Source organism: Dryobates pubescens, chromosome Z, assembly GCF_014839835.1.
Source record: "Dryobates pubescens isolate bDryPub1 chromosome Z, bDryPub1.pri, whole genome shotgun sequence".
Lineage (NCBI taxonomy): Eukaryota > Metazoa > Chordata > Aves > Piciformes > Picidae > Dryobates > Dryobates pubescens.
In genome coordinates, this window is record NC_071657.1 from 27,366,430 (window position 1) to 27,383,343 (window position 16,914).

Here is a 16,914-nt window from a genome sequence, read left to right on the forward strand (position 1 = left end):
GCAGAGAGCTGCTTTGCTTGGTACCAAAAGCAGTTCCAGCACTTCTACAAACCCTTTTTGGTTTTTTTTTCTCTCACATCTATCACATTTCCTGTGAAGTTCTTCCCTTGGGGCAATTTTAATATCATATTTCTAATGGGAAGTATCAGATTTGATCTCACAGATTTTGATTAATTTGCAACTCCTTTCCAAACCCCTGTGCCCTTCCCTTAGGGAGAAATTAAGGCCTCACCTCTGTTGATTAGAAAGGTGGTTCTCTGAAACTCTCCTTTGTGGGAAAGAAGGAACTTTGAGAGAAAATAAAAATCAGTTCTACTTAGAAAAAGCGCTGAGAAGAGGAGATGTGGTGTCTTAGATTGAGTAGTCTGTAGGAATGGAATTTAAAAGGTTTCTGAAAGTGCAGAATAAAGGAATGGATGGAAATGAATATTCACAATATTATAAGGTGATTGCAAGATGCCAGTAATTGGATAATGATTAATGTCATTTGTTGGACTGTTCATGTGTGTGTCTTCAAGACCCTATGATACATGTATAACAGAGCTAACACAGTTGAGATGTGTGAAGCATATGTGTCCCAGTACTTTGCTGGTCTTTCCAATTGTGTAATGGATCTTGTTCTGATATACAGATTTCTCATTAATCAATTCGTTATTGCATCTTAGGGACTTTGTTGGTCTTGAAAAACTCATATTAATGAAGCTGTTTAGTTGTTCCAAATATGATGTCTTTGTATCTGCTTCCTATTGTCAAGAACTCCCATTTCAGGCAGGACTCACCCTTGGTACAGAAATAAGGGAAAATGGTAGCCTGTTGTAACAGGAAATGAAAAGTGTATATTTAAAATTGCTGTCCTTGTTTCTCAGATGACATCTCAGAAGAAGGTTAGCTCTATTTTAAGAAAAGATGGAAGGGTCAATGGTTTGTCTCCCTGTACAAATCAAGGAATGCTTGTCATGGGAAAAGTGATGCTACATATACCACTTCATTGCCTTTCACTCTTACAAAGTGAGAAGGCTTTATGAGTTTTCAAAGAGCTAAATTTGTCCATTTTTCTCCAGAAATTCTCTAGAATGGAAGGGGAGAAAGGAGATTATATCAGAAGGAGGGGTATTACTATGCATGCATGCTCCTTATTTCCATGGCTAATATATCACATGCAGTGCTCTTCACACAAGAGGTGATATATTCACACAGTGAAGGAAAACAATAAATGAAAAAAACCAAGAAACAAATTGTATTCTATTTCTCCAATGCATTTGTAGCTCTTTTTGCTATTAGAGTCGAACAAATCCTTTGTGTGTTTTTAGGCTCACTAATGTATTTCACCTCTCCAGCTTACAAGTTGCCTATCACTTAATGAGCTTGCATTTTGGTGCAGGGCACATGGACCAGATGCAGTACTGATGGCAGAAGCCAACCGTCCTGCTGAGCTGACCCAGTCCCAGATGCTTCATATTGCCCAGCAGATTGCATCTGGTATGGTTTACCTGGCATCACAGCACTTTGTGCATCGGGATCTTGCTACCCGGAATTGTCTAGTTGGTGAGAATCTGCTAGTGAAGATTGGGGATTTTGGGATGTCTAGAGATGTGTACAGCACGGACTACTATAGGGTAAGTGAACTGTTGGCTTCACCCTCTGTCAGGTAGTCTAGAGGATGGCATATGGAGAATATGTTTTTGAGTTACAATGTTTGGGTAAATTTGGAAAGAGCTAAGTAGAGTAATATTGGCATGTCCTGTTGAATGTATGTGTTTGCTTTACATTCTAAGAAGATGTTTTTCTCTGGGCAGAAATGTTGCATGTTTGCTTGGCTTCAGTGAAAGAGAATTTTGAAGTCATTAAAACATGTTCTTATATATTGCTAAGAAAAATGGAAATTGTAATTTTCCGTTTACTAGAGAAGGTGTACCTACTCAACAGCAGCACTGGACCTGTTATTTTACTCAGAAGAAGACTAGGTGAGAAATTGCTTTATGCTTAGCACCTGAACAACTGTCAGGAAGTTTTTTCTGCCACTAATGGTTGAAGATTTGTTTTCTGGTGGGTAAGAGTACTCCATTTCATGTGCTCATTCTGGTCCAGGCTGTTTTCCCTGATAAATGCTAAATGATCTCTGAAGTTTGCAAAGGGCTTCTAGGATCACTAGGATAAACACAATTGCATATATTAACTACTGTTGTCTTTGCACTATACATCACGTCATGTAAGTAACAGCATTTGGTGTTTGATACTGCATTTGTAATGCCATGAGTGGAACTGAAGCTATTAGATGTTTCTGACTTGAGGGAGGCAATCTGTGGTCAAACTGTTGGTTTATAAATCTAGAAATCTATCCTGTAAGATAAGCCACTCAACATCTTTAAGCACATTTTCTGTATCTGTCTTTCATATAACTTATTGCTAGTGATTTCCTTGTAGATAAAATGAAGACCTCTTCCTTAGCCACCCAGTTTGGGCTCTATCTGTAATGGAAAGTATCACCTCGGCATCTGTGTTTGTAGAATGCCCAGAAGGAGATTGTCTGTAAGTCTGAGGGAAGCTGGACAGGGCAGAGGAAGCTACACATAAGAACTGATGATGAGTGTTGTTTCCCTTAACAGATGAGAAATAGGTCTTCTCAGTTCTTTCTCTTATCTTTCAGAAGACAAACCTATCATTTGTTAAACATCTGCACCAGATTCCTCTTATATTTGGTTGGTTTGGAAACTTAGCACTTCAAGCAATTTGGTTCATGCAAAACAAGCATGGACTGCACTTTAGATCTTGGAAAAATATGCAGAATGGTAATCACTGCATGTTTGTGTTTTCAAGGATACCAGTGAGCTCCAAACACCAGAGTTTCTTGATTTTACATATAAAGTATCAGAGATTCTTTCTGGGACTGGAGGTGCATCTCTGTTCTTTACTTCAGTAAGACTAGGTTTGTTTATCATGTTTGTCACTTAAGAATAAATGTCCATGCTGAACAGTAGGTTTGCAAAGGTCTCAAAGGCAGAGGTACCATATTTGAACAATAAAGACTCTGGTTATCTTTGAAAAAAAAAACCCAAGAGCTCCCTGCTTCATAGAAACTATGTTCAAAAAAAGAGTTAAGTGATTGTATGGGCTTGCTAGAATGACTGAAGCCTGGCACAGGTATGGGATATTGCATTGACTCTGAAGTCATCTTACCTGCTCATGTACCTCTAGTTTAGTCCTTGAATCTTACACATTAGCATTCAAGCAAAGCTTGAAAGAAGCACAAATTTAGAACAAGATCCATGGCCTGGAGAAAGCAGGGCTTCACTGAGGGAAAGTCTGGTAACATGGATAGTCCTTGGGTACTTCTCAAAGCAACTCATTCAAGGGGTACACTGCATATCTGGCTGCCTTATAAACATGATCACTATCCTCTTTCTTCTTTTCTCTTTCTTCATCAGTATTTTTGACATGAAGGGAAGATTTGTGAGGTCCAGGGTGTAACAAAGGAGGCGAAACAGGGAGTAAGTCTAGAGAGGTGCTAGTAAAAGAGATGTGAATGGAGAAGTAGGCAAACAAGTTTCAGAGGGGATGAAAGGAGATGTAAAGTATCATGGTTCTATCTGAACTGGCACTGTAAGCCTGCAGTATGATGGATGGGTTTGAAGCTTAAAGATGGATAGTTACTTGTTCTGCATGGCAAGAAAACCAAGACAGATAACTTCTCCAACCCCTCTGCTGGCTTTGAGCTGGTGCAGAAGAGACAGAGCCACAACCTGTCATGCCACTGTATTTCACAGTGATGAAAATTGGAGGTTACAGTTGGCCCTGTGACATATTAGCCTGCTCTGCTTAGACCATATGTGGGCTGTTCAGAAGCTGGTCATGAAACAGTGAAGGCTATGAAAGAGTGAAGGCTATGGTATTCGTGGCAGGCCTAAGTAATGAAACTAAGTGATGATACTGGGATGATACTGATCTATGTACTTAGTTGTTTAGAGGAAGCTAAGTGTTTTTAACTGCTCAAGCTTAATCATATACATAGAAGCAATTCTTCCCCAACCTTGACAGCTTTATCTGATGCTTATTGGAAGGATTTACACAGCTACAAAACACTCTGCAAGAAATGATTCAGCATCTGTGTTTATTAATACACTGGAATCAGTTTTTTGGGATCCTACCACCCAGTCAGGATGTTACATTTACCCAAGATGATTATTTATAGCTTGCTTCTGTAAGAGAAGGATGATTCCCAGCCCTTGTTCACTGTTAGATTGCTAATGACATTCTGCATTTGTTCATCTCAATTAAGAGATGCTTCAGGGAACAGAGGGAGAGAAATAATGCTTGGGCTGAAAATACATGTCATGCATGGCCTTGATTGCACAAGCTTTCCTTTTTCTCCTCCATTTGTTTTTATCCTCACTTTATCATCAGGAAGAAGTCTTGTGGGTGGAGGGGGGGAGCCCTAGTGTTCATGCTAGCATTCAGTGCAACAGCAACAGTTTTCAACAGTCAGACCAGATGAGTCCGGTGACATGAAGAATCCACACTGCCTTTTCTTACCCAGCCCTGTTGTCCACTCTAGGCCAAAATGAAACCACTGTCAAGTAACTTGCTTGGTCTGTATGCCTAAACAACTCCAGAAATACTCTGCTGCACTGCAGTCATTGTATCACCGTGGATCATTTTGCAAAGGCACTTACTTGCAGAGCTTAGGTCTCAGGTTCATTAGGGACTTTTATGTATTTTGTTGATATTTGATTCTTGTTGTTTGGACTACCAGCCTTTTCAGGTCAGGGTTTTCTGTATTTCCTTCTGGCACCCAAGTAATGCATCTCAGCTTTCAGTGGCTTGAAGTATTGACACTGATGCATGAGGACAACTACTTTACTAATTTTTGTTCTTGTAATCAGACGTAGTGTATCCCAGGCCCTTTTAGAATAGAATAGAATTAACCAGGTTGGAAAAGGCCTTCAAGATCATCGAGTCCAACCTATCACCCAACACTATCTAATCAAATAAACCATGGCACCAAGCACCCCATCAAGTCTCTTCCTAAACACCTCCAGTGATGATGACTCCACCACCTCCCTGGGCAGCCCATTCCAATGGCCAAGCACTCTTTCTATGAGGAACTTCTTCCTAACATCCAGCCTAAACCTCCCCTAGCACAGCTTGAGACTGTGTCCTCTTGTTCTGGTGCTGGCTGCCTGGGAGAAGAGACCAGCCCCCACCTGGCTACAACCTCCCTTCAGGTAGTTGTAGACAGCAAGAAGGTCTCCTCTAAGCCTCCTCTTCTCCAGGCTAAGCAACCCCAGCTCCCTCAGCCTCTCCTTATGGGGCTTGTGCTCCAAACCCCTCACCAGCTTTGTTGCCCTTCTCTGGACACCTTCCAGCAAGTCAACATCTTTCCTAAACTGAGGAGCCCAGAACTGGACACAGGACTCAAGCTGTGGCCTAACCAGTGCACAGTACTGGGGCACAATGACCTCCCTGCTCCTGCTGGCCACACTGTTCCTGATACTAGCCAGGATGCCATTGGCCTTCTTGGCCACCTGGGCACACTGATGGCTCATGTTTGGCTTACTATCAACCAGTACCCCCAGGGCCCTTTCTGCCTGGCTGCTCTCCATCCACTCTGACCCCAGCCTGTAGCTCTGCATGGGGTTGTTGTGGCCAATGTGCAGCACCCGGCACTTGGATGTCTTAAATCTCATGCCCTTGGACTCTGCCCTTCTGTCCAGCCTGTCAAGGTCCCTCTGCAGAGCTCTCCTACCCTCTAACAGATCAATACCTAGTCCCAACTTGGTGTTGTCTGCAAATTTACTGATGATGGACTCAATGCCCTCATCCAGATCATCAGTGAAGATATTGAACAGGATGGGCCCCAGCACTGATCCCTGGGGCACACCACTAGTGACTGGCTGCCAGCTGGATGTGGCACCATTTACCACCACTCTCTGGGCTCAGCCCTCCAGCCTCCTAACCCAGCACAGAGTGCTGCTGTCCAAGCCATGGGCTGACAGGTTGGCCAGGAGTTTGCTATGGGGGACAGTGTCAAAGGCCTTGCTGAGGTCCAGGTAGACTACATCCACAGCCTTCCCCACATCCACCAGGCAGGTCACCTGATCATAGAAGGAGATCAGGTTGGTCAGGCAGGACCTGCCCTTCCTAAATCCATGCTGGCTGGGCCTGATCCCTTGGCCATCCTGGAATTGCTGTGTGATTGCACTCAAGATGACCTGTTCCATAATCCTGCCTGGCACTGAGCTCAGGCTGACAGGTCTGTAATTCCCTGGCTTCTCCATCCAGCCCTTCTTGTGGATGAGCATCACGTTGGCCAGCTTCCAGTCACCTGGGACCTCTCCAGTGATCCAGAACTGCTGAAAAATGATGGAAAGAGGCTTGGCCAGCTCATCTGCCAGCTCTCTCAGTTCCTTAGGATGGATCCCTTCTGGTCCCATGGACTTGTGGGCATCCAAGAGCAGGTCTCTATCTACTTCCTTGTGCATCACAGGGGAGCTATACTGCTCCCTGGCTCCATCTGCCAGCTCAGGAGGGCAGCTGTCCAGAAGACAACATATCCTGCTATTAAAAATTGAGGCAAAGAAGGTGTTAAGTACCTCTGCCTTTTCCTCATCTTTAGTTACTACATTCCCCTCCATGTCCACCAAGGAGTGGAGGTTGTCCTTGCCCCTCCTCTTGCTGTTAATATATTTTCAGGCTTACAGATTAGGTTTGCACGTGGTTGCTCAGGACTTGGTCTTAAAATGCTTTTCAGGATTTCTTTATTAAAAGCCAAAAGCTTTAAAAAAAAAATAGAAAAAGATAAAAAAAAAAGAAGAAAAGGATGGTCACCTTATTCCAGTGCTTGCAAAAACTCAACAAGAATATGCTTTAAATAACCAGCCTGGTCAGCCTGCTACAGGGTTGAGCCAAGAGTTTAGATCAAACTGTGATCTCACCAGGGTGAGAGCTTTATTAGGATCAGAATTTCACCCTTCCACATTTTTATGTTTGTCCAGTCAGGATAGAATCTCTGTTTCTGGTTTAGATTCATAGAGTGCAGTTGTGTAATCCCTGTTTAGCTGTTGTATAATTTACTTGCCTTTGTGCAATAGTGCAAGGAACAGTGGAGAAAATGACTACTTTCCTCTGCTTGACTGGGGCTGTTGGTGAGGTTTTCATCTTCCTTTATGCCCTACTCATCTCAAAGGGGCATAGAGGTTGTTAAGTTACAAATTATTTTTCTCCACTTCTGACACAGGTGGGGCAGAACTGGCCAATATGTTTCAGTGTACAGTTCAGTGACCCAATTTCTCTTTAAAATCTTCTGTATAGTTTGTACCATGTTCTGCTATTTAAAGAGAGCATAGCTTGTAGTTTTGGAAGAAGTAACATCGGTTACTGAACCCAACCCTTCCACTCTTGCAGGAAGGCATGCACGAGGTGTTGCATGTAGGAAGAGCTGCAAGAACCTCAGACCATCTCAAGCCTCACAGAAAAGCCTAACACTGATTAACACTTTGGCTCCTTATATATAAGGCACCAAACTCCACAAAAATTCCAGGCTGCCAGAAGGAAAAGGAGATTCTAAGGATATCAACAGCCCCTAAAGAGAAATTAAATTTGGTGAAAAGTCCTGGGAGATCTTAGGAAGTCAGTCACACCTGGCACATGACAGAAGGTGAAAGCAGTCTGCATCAGTCTGCCATGGTAAGAATTACTGTCTGAGCTGGCAAACTCTACAACACTGCAATTGCACAAGCCAGCTGCACCAGCCTGTGGCATGACAGGTGATGACCCTCAAAGCACATCTGGCCCTTCTGCCTGTCCTTGGTGCCTCAGAGCAGTGTGGGAACCGAAATTGATTCAGTGTCAGATCACACAGCAAGAACGGAAACAAAAATGCAGGCAACGAATCCAAGTCCTGAAGAAAGACTTCAGTCAAATGAATACAGATCAGCCTGTAAAAGACTGACAGATTCTTCTCAAATGTCTCTCAGGTACATCACAAAATTGGACTGCAGCAGTCTTGTGTCTCTGAAGCTTGAATTTATAACTCCTAGATCACTCCTGCCCTGTCACACAGTCCCTTTCATCAAAGTAGATGTTGTACATAAGTAGGATCCTGCTGTCAGGACTTCCTCAGAAGGCTGCTCCACAAATTTGCTGTTCTAATCACTGCAAATTTGCTTTTTTATCGGCAACCTGAATTAACTCATGACCAACGTACACCCAAGTGATAAGTTAGTCTCCTCAATTCCTACCCCTTATGCCTCAAGTGTATGTAGCAAAAGCACTCCTGTCCCTTCCCAGACTGTTTTGTAAAGTTAAAAAAGGCACATTCTCTGCCACACGCTGCGTGAGACAGTCACTGTCAAACAGTGCCCTCTCATCTTCTGCTCTTTCTAAATAAAGAACGTACCCCTTTTTTGAAGTCTTTGGTTTCGATCCCATAGTGAACAACTTTCCAGTTCATGCTGGCACATTTTGTACCTCTAGTATTTGAGAAAGAGTCTTGTCCCTCCCTTTATTTTTAGCTTATCTGGGGGGCTGCTAGTTAAAAAAAAAAATAAAAATAATAAAAATTGAAGTTCAGGTCTGGTCTAATTTGGTGGTGAGTGAAAAACTAAAGATACTGAATCACGGTGCTAAAAAGTGAACCTCTAGGAGAGTGAGAAGGATTTGCAAGGAAGTTTCCTAAATTTTTGTGTCTTTGTTTCTTGCATGTAGTTTCTTTGTCACACTAAAGTGGGTATTTTGGGAAGGGATGTCTTTTCGAAATGCAGAGTTCCCATGCACTTTCAATTAAGATGTGAGAAGTTATTACACTTCTTAGCCTTCCAGGAAGGCTTCCAGAAAAACTAAGTATTACACAACTCGCTATTCCAAGCCAATTAAAAACGTATCTGGGTTTCTACATAAAAAGGTCAAAAACCATTTTGAGAAATCACTGGGGAATATTATAGTCCTCAGCAAACAGTTCAGATTCTGATGTATGCTGTTGCTTGGCAAAACCAGAGTAGCAGTTTGAAGACAGTGAAATAACGTCAGTATTAGAGCAGTGAAATGGCAAAGAGCATCTTGCCTTCTAGGCATAGTCCATCCTTCATGTGTGAGTCTAATATTGTAGAGTGCTGTATTTCTGGCAACTGCATGATACTTTTCTGGTGACTGTCTATATGAAACATTTGCTAAAAGGCAGTGCTGGTATAATAATCACCAAGAATGATCTCGCATAAGCTATTTCTAGTGCTAAATGCTTATTTGCAAAGAGAATTAATGCATGACAGCAAGAGATTTAAAAAAAGAAACTGCTGTTTTATCATTATTTGGGTTGCAAGTAGCCCAGGATCACCACAATACAAATGTTTACAGTGAGGAACAAGTGTCTGTCTATTCTGAAAGGCCAGTAGCAGCAAACACCTGCAGGTCTCAGCTGTCACTACAGAGATGAATACATGTGTGGGGGAGTTTGGAGAAGGCTGCACTAAGGAAAACAAGAAAGAGTTACTGAGAAGTCAAGCAACTTGTCAAGGCATCCTCGTAGGTGTGTGTATTGAATTGTCACAGTTTGAAGGCGTAGTTTGAAGGCTTTTTATTAGGTGCTATTTTTGCATCCATTGCTCAAAAGGAAATTATCTGCTTCCTTACATGGACTTCTTGGCTCTCCAACTCTATCTCCGTCAGAGTCTCATTGCATCATATGTAGTGCTGGGGAGGACAGAGAGGCCCAACAGCCCTGAAGGGCGTGCACAGATGTCTTCATACCACTGGAAATAATACACGAAGTAATGGGCCAGCTAGAGAGACCTAAATCCGAAGTATCTGCCTTGAAGTCAGTACAGTAACTCTGAACTCAGAGTAACACAATCACAACTAGAATTATGCCTAATGATTTTAGAGTGTTTTCAGGAGATTTCTGAAGGTCACCTCAAATACCAGTGTTTATTAATTTGTATGTACCAGCATCATCCTGATGTTCAAGGATTAGCAGCATGGTTTGATGTGTGTTCCTGCTTGCCTGTGCTAACGTGTTTTCTGCTGTGGGCAGAAAGCGTGTCCTTTCCCTAGCACTTACAAACCTCTGACTGATGGTGCTTTCTCTGCAATTACAGTTTTTAACCTGCTTAGTTCTACTCAGAGGGGCTAAATTCAGCTTTGTCACAAGCAAGTATAGTTCCATCTTTTTAGTATGTCTACAGATGTAGTCACTTCCTAAGTCAAGTTTTAGAATAGAATAGAATAAACCAGGTTGGAAGAGACCTTCGAGATCATCGTGTCCAACCTATCATCCAACACTACCCAATCAACTAAACCATACAACCAAGCATCCTGTCAAGCCTCGCCCTGAACACCCCCAGCGACGGCGACCCCACCACCTCCTCAGGCAGCCCATTCCAATGGCCAATCACTCTCTCTGTGTAAAACTTCCTCCTAACCTCCAGCCTAAACCTCCCCTAATGCAGCCTGAGACTGTGTCCTCTTGTTCTGGTACTGGTTGCCTGGGAGAAGAGACCAACCTCTGCCTCACTACAACCTCCCTTCAGGTAGTTGTAGAGAGCAATAAGGTCACCCCTGAGTCTCCTTCTCTCCAGGCTAAGCAATCCCAGCTCCCTCAATCTCTCCTCATAGGGCTTGTGCTCCAAGCCCCTCACCAACCTTGTTGCCCTTTTCTGGACACGCTCCAGCAAGTCAACATCCTTCCTAAACTTTTCTCATCATCTTTACACCAGGGTCATTTGGCTTACTTATAGTTCTATTTCCATCTGTTTTCACTGACACAGATCCTAAGAGGGGAGTTCAAGAGAGTTTTCCATATTAGTGCCAGGAGAAGGAGCATCAGATGTCCAGTATCTGTAGTATGCTGCATTTAACAGTGTGTTCTTCCTAAACTCCATCTTGCAGTGTTAATGACAAGCCAGTGATAAAGAAAATTACATTTTTGACTGGGAGGCTGTGACATCTGTTGTTTTATCAGATTTAAGCTCTCACATTAACTATGCAAGGGGGAAGCCAGTCCCATGGATTTTGTAACACATTCTACTTCAGTCATAGAGATCAAAGAGTGTGGAATGGACAAAAAGAAAAAAACATAATAGCTAGGTTGGCATTTGAGCTCATTAAAATATCTTGCTTCTTTGACTAGTTACTTACTTGACTATCCATTGAATCTGTGTGTCTATTCTTTTGTAAATCCACTCTCACTGGATTTACACCAGTGTGGTTCCCATGCAGAATTATCAAGAAATAGGTTCATCTTGATAAAAAAACTGGGGAGAAGGACCTCAAAACATGCCAGGAGATGTTGGACAATGCTAGCTAAAAGTCCTGAACATCTGTCAATCAAAAAATGAATTAAAGCATTTGGAAATTTTTCAAATGGAAATTTTCCCTCTGTTTACATCTGATAAAAGGTTTGAGAATGTATTGTTCAGTCCCACTCTGGTTATAAAACAGGCCATACAGTTCTCAAATGGATGGAAATTTTGAGTTTCCCACCCCATTTTTAAAGCATGGGTTTAATGGTATGATTTTCCTGCTGTGTGCAGTTGGTAAGAGTCTTAGGATCCAAATGCATGCCTATAAGGAATAGCAGGAAGTTTACACAGCATCACTGGTGGCTGACACAAGCTTTTCTGTTGAGGGGCTCTTAGCACAGATGTTCATTAACTTAAAAAGTCCTTTTAAAATTACATATACAAAACTGAATCATTCTCAAAAATAACCACTCATCTGGATAAAAATTGCAGAAATGCAGTGATTCACACATTTAAATTAGCTTTATGAACCTCAATTTGGAGAGCTTTGCAGAACTCTGATCAAAATCGGCTCTTTCCATTAAGTAGCAGCACAGCCCTATAAAGCCACTTTTGCAGGTGCTGAAATTATTTGATCGCTGTTTAGATGTTTAGTACATAAGAGGGCCATGTCCTCAATCCCAACTCTATTCACCATTTGCTGGATTATAGTTGGAATATTGTAGTTGGGAGATTGGTGGAGGCTTTTTCCTTTGACTTTAGTCAAAGCCAGTGTTTTATCCTGTGCTTTAGAAAGTGAAAAGTTTACAGGCCGTATTTTGGTAGAGACCAGACATAGAACAGCAAGAGCAATGATGAAATAGTTTATCCTTAGGCCAGGTCTTTGTGCAGACCTTAATGCCACGTAGTAATTTTAGGGAGAAGCCATGTGTATCTATCTGGAGAAAGACGTTGTACTGTAGTGCTACAGATTTTCAGTTTTGGCAGGAAATCTGCAAAGCAAAGGACAGAACTCCAAAGGTTAGCAGCTGAAGCTGTTGCCTTTGTGGTGTGTGATGCACATAGTGTGAGGAAAAGTTGATGTGGGAACGAAATGAGGAAAAGAGATCTCTGGGAGCACTGTGAGCACAGTCAGAAACTAGATCAGCAGCTCCTGGCTGCTACAGAGCACTGGTGCACCTTGTACAACTGTGCCACTGCCCCCCACTGATGGTGAGGACAGCACAGAAAGGCCACCCAGAGGGACCAGGACTAAATGAATTCTCCTTTGAGGACTGGTCACAGAATTAGCTCCCAGCAGAGTTTTTGCGTGCTTCCAGCTGGAAGATTTTCTTATGCAAATAGACTCTCTCCTTGCAAAAAGAAAGCAGTTGCTAGGCAGTTTTCCTAAATATGCATTTTTTTCCTGGGCTGAAAGAACAATGGGCACTCTTTTGGCTTATGGAACTCAGGAAGCACAGAAAAAAAAGAAACAGACAATTTGACTATGAAGTGCTATGTGTAACAGGATGGATAGAGAGGATGAGAGAACAGTATCAGCTAGAACTAGAGCAGAGCCTCCAAATCTGGCTCTGTACATTTGTGTATGTACAGCAAACAGCTACAGATGAGTGGAAATGTGGAACAAGGGAAGCAGTGTGTGATGCTACAGGTCATTTAGTTCTTTGGGAGTCTGATGGAGCACATGACCAGCCAGGCAACTTGCATGTGACCACTCCAATATGGAGGGAAATGGAAGTCTTTAGAAAACACTTGGGTGAATCAGAGCCTGTTGGCATCAGTGACAGAAAACGTGGCATGCTTACATCACTTGTGTAGTTGTGATGCATACACGTTTGTGAAACCTTTTCAATATCAGACATCATGAACAGTACTGAATTTTTTGACAAGTTGTCAGGAACAGCTGTCCAAGCTTCCAAACAGTGAGCACCCCAGAACTGAGATGCTTTTGCATCCTGTAGGCTCAAGAACTTCAGATAACTTAGCTTTGCATCAAGTTAATCTTACAGAAAATTGAGCCAAAACACTCTGCTGTCAAGTTACTGGCTGTGGCCTAACTTCAGGAAGAGGTGAAGGTCTGATTTATGGCGAATGGGGGAATGTGTATCTGATACCAAGGACAGATAAAAAGCTTTAGAAAAGGTGGTGGTGACACAAATGCTTCTGCCTTCATCAGGCAGGTAAATAAACCTGCAGAAGGAAAACCACATCAATGAGAAGTAACTTTGTTTTTCCCAGTATACTGAAATGCTTTGAAGAGACACACCTGGTTTAATGCTCTTGAATTTACTTTCAGAAATTGCTATTTATTTGTTGCTTACCAGTAGCTTTATAAAGCAGCTGTTCAGCCCTTGAGGATGTGAAGGGCTTGCATTAAATTTGATATACCTCTCTTCTCCAGTTCATCTCAACCAGGTCTTGATGTTGTAATGGTGATCTCTGATGTCTTTGGTTTCAGAGCAGAGTCAGATCCATTGAAAAGAGGTGAGAAGTGGTGCAATGAAGTTTTGAAATTATTACCTTATTTACTCTTATGCCTTTGTGTCTGTCTTACATTTCCTGTGGTAAGACATAAGTCATCTTGTCTATTTTCAGGCTGTTCCACAACACATATTTCTGTTGGTCTGAAGTTTAACACACTGAGTATATGAGCCTTACTCTATAACGCCTGTGAAAGAATAACTTCGCTCAGGTTGCATCTTCTCCTTGCTGAGCAATGTAGTTAGCTTTTACACTGTTTTTCTAACTCCTGAAATAATAATGTTTTTAGTGTTCTGGGGCATTTTTTCCCTTTGTGACAATTATGAGGAAAGACTGTGATTTCAGTTTTGTTCATTGAGCTATATTCCCCTATGCATTACATAACCAGGAACTCTACGAAATTGGTTGAAATTGAACCAAATGGGTATAAAAAAAGCTTTTGAGATTAGTTTTACTTCTGAGAAGTTTGCATGAATTGCCTTGTTCATAACTGACTCATGAAGAACAGTGATGTGGTGGCCTTGGGTTCGAGAGGCAACTAATGAATGATCACCAAGGATTTTAAATAATTTTTAACCAAACCAAAACATTTTCAGTAAATATATGTGCTGCCATTTTCCGTTTTCCACACTAGGAATGATACAACACTGCTAGCTCTAATTATTAAAAGAAATCATTAGCTTAATCACTTCCCTACCCATCAGCTCAGAAGAATAGGTTAAATTCTTGCAGAAGAAATCCTGGGTTCTGTAAAGTGTCTTTTTCTTCTGGACTTGTTTTGCTAAGGGCAGAATTGTGAAAAAAAAATGGATTATGGAGGAAGATATGTATAGTCAGGAGGCAAAAGAGCTATTCAGGCAACAGATTATTACTCTCTCAGAAACAACTGCGTATGCACTGGCATGATTGAGACTGTGAGAATCTTGTAAGTGTAAGCAACAAAGAGCTCGGTGAAGCCTAATTACTTCCAAGGTAGACATGGATACACTTCGGAAGAAGCCCCATGGTACTTGGAGCTCATCAAACCCTGCTTTAGTCGTCTATTCCATGTAGCTGTGTTCAAACTTTTCTCCACAGATGTGAATCCTGGAAGTGAAGATTTGTAACTGTTCAGTTACCAGGACTTTATAGTGGAAGATATTTGATTGTAGCATAAAAGACTACAAATCTACATCTACAAAAAATAGCAAGTCTTTGTAGTAAAGGAATACATAGTGAAATTAAAATAGATTAAAAGCCATCCAGAGATAAGGGAACCTTGAGACTATGATGCTTTATAGTACAACTGTGTCCAGTTCTGGGCCCCTCAGTTTAGGAAGGACATCGAGACACTTGAACTGTCCAGAGAAGGGCAACAAGGCTGGTGAGAGGCCTTGAGCACAAGCCCTATGAGGAGAGGCTGAGGGAGCTGGGATTGTTTAGCCTGGAGAAGAGAAGGATCAGAGGTGACCTCATTGCCCTCTACAACTACCTGAAAGGTGGTTGTAGACAGGAGGGGGTTGGTCTCTTCTCCCAGGCAACCAGCACCAGAACAAGGGGACACAGTCTCAAGCTGTGCCAGGGGAGGTTTAGACTCGAGGTGAGGAAAAAGTTCTTCACTGAGCGAGTCATTTGTCATTGGAATGGGCTGCCCAGGGAGGTGGTGGAGTCGCCGTCCCTGGAGGTGTTCAAGGGGAGATTGGACGTGGCACTTGGTGCCATGGTCTAGTTGTGAGGTCTGTTGGAACAGGTTGGACTTGATGATCCTTGGGGTCTCTTCCAACCTTAGTTACTGTGATACTGTGATACAAAATACTGATTTTACCTTTGCTGTTGAAAATTAATGTGATCTAAGCAATTAGTTTTATAGCCTATACAAATTTTGTAGAAGACAGAAGAACGCTGCTATTCAAAGAAAAATTCCTAGCTTTCAGACCAGGGAGCAAAATGACATTGACACCACTAGGGACAAGTTATTTACCTTTATTAATTACACATTTTAAAACACTTTGCATCTATTTTATCTTCTGTATTCACTACCTTTTTTAAAGGGTGGGAGAAAAAAATCACATCAGCCTGTGATCCAATCTTTGCCTGAAACACTGTGAAACAAGCAAATGCTTTGCTGGTAATGTTGTTGTTTGGTGGGGTTTTTTGGTTGGTTGGTTGGTTGGTTTTTTTTAATATAAGTTGAGTTGGTTTTTAAATGTAAAATATGATGCAGCCTGAGCCTCTCTTAGGCTTTTTTTTTTTTTAATAATACAATGTAGCCCATTCCAAAAGGGTGTGTGTGAAGGGAATCCTTCAGGTTATTTCATGACTTGCAAGATTGTGTCTTTATTAATTTGAACTTGATGGTGTACGCAGAAAGGGAGAAATCTTACCAGGGCAAAGAAATCACTGTCATTTTAGGGTACAGTTTCAGGAAGATAAAGAGCTGTTCTTTATACGTATTGCCAGATAGTCTTTGAGAACACATCAGTGTTGCAATTGTTTCACTGCCATTTTCACAAAGTGTGATGTTATCTGGAGAATATAGATTCTTTCCAGATTGATTTACCAGATGCCTGTCACCTCCACATCACTTTGAAAGGTTAACTGAAAGGTTGGGCTTTTTGCAAGTTTCTGCTCTGCGTGCAGTCCTTTTGCAGCTGATTATGCTGCCAATGTTATTTTCTGACAGTGAGATATAGTGCAGCATAGCTGACTGGCAGTATCCTTGTAAGAGATTTTTCTTGCTTGTGAGCTAAACGAAGGGCAGGGTCCTGCATTCTTGGCATACTGTCATATGCATGAGCTGTTTGGTTTTGGATTCTGCAAGCAGAGTTTTAAATCATCTTTAGCAAAACATAACAGAGAAAAAAGAGAGATCAAAATAGAGCTGAATATTTCATGCCATAATTTTGGCAGCATGTCTCATCTTGCCTTCTACAGTGAAAGCACCAATGAAAAATAGAATTCTGCAGTTTTCAGTCAGGTGACTTTTCCATGCTCCTTGAGTATCCTCACATATTCTAGGACTAGTCTCTGATGCCATATCAGCCTTTTTTTTTAGAGAAAAAAAAATCTGGTGTTGAGTACTTACATTAGAGAAGCATAACCATATTAAAATGAAGCTCAACGGCAATGCACAGTGAGTGGAATGTGTCTCTCAGCAGAAAGGCAACACTTGAATCCACAAGATAAAATGTATGTATTGTATAAGATATTGCCATTTTCTGCA

General features: G+C 41.8%; 1 protein-coding gene across 2 annotated transcripts in view; it reads left to right on the top strand.

The window, feature by feature from the left end:
- Positions 1-16,914, top strand: part of NTRK2 (neurotrophic receptor tyrosine kinase 2) — a 222,050-nt gene that overhangs the window by 179,374 nt on the left and 25,762 nt on the right. For both annotated transcript variants that reach the window (XM_054178966.1, XM_054178959.1), the window contains one exon: positions 1,382-1,616. In XM_054178966.1, the coding sequence (XP_054034941.1) occupies positions 1,382-1,616 (235 nt within the window). The remainder of the gene's footprint in view (positions 1-1,381; positions 1,617-16,914) is intronic.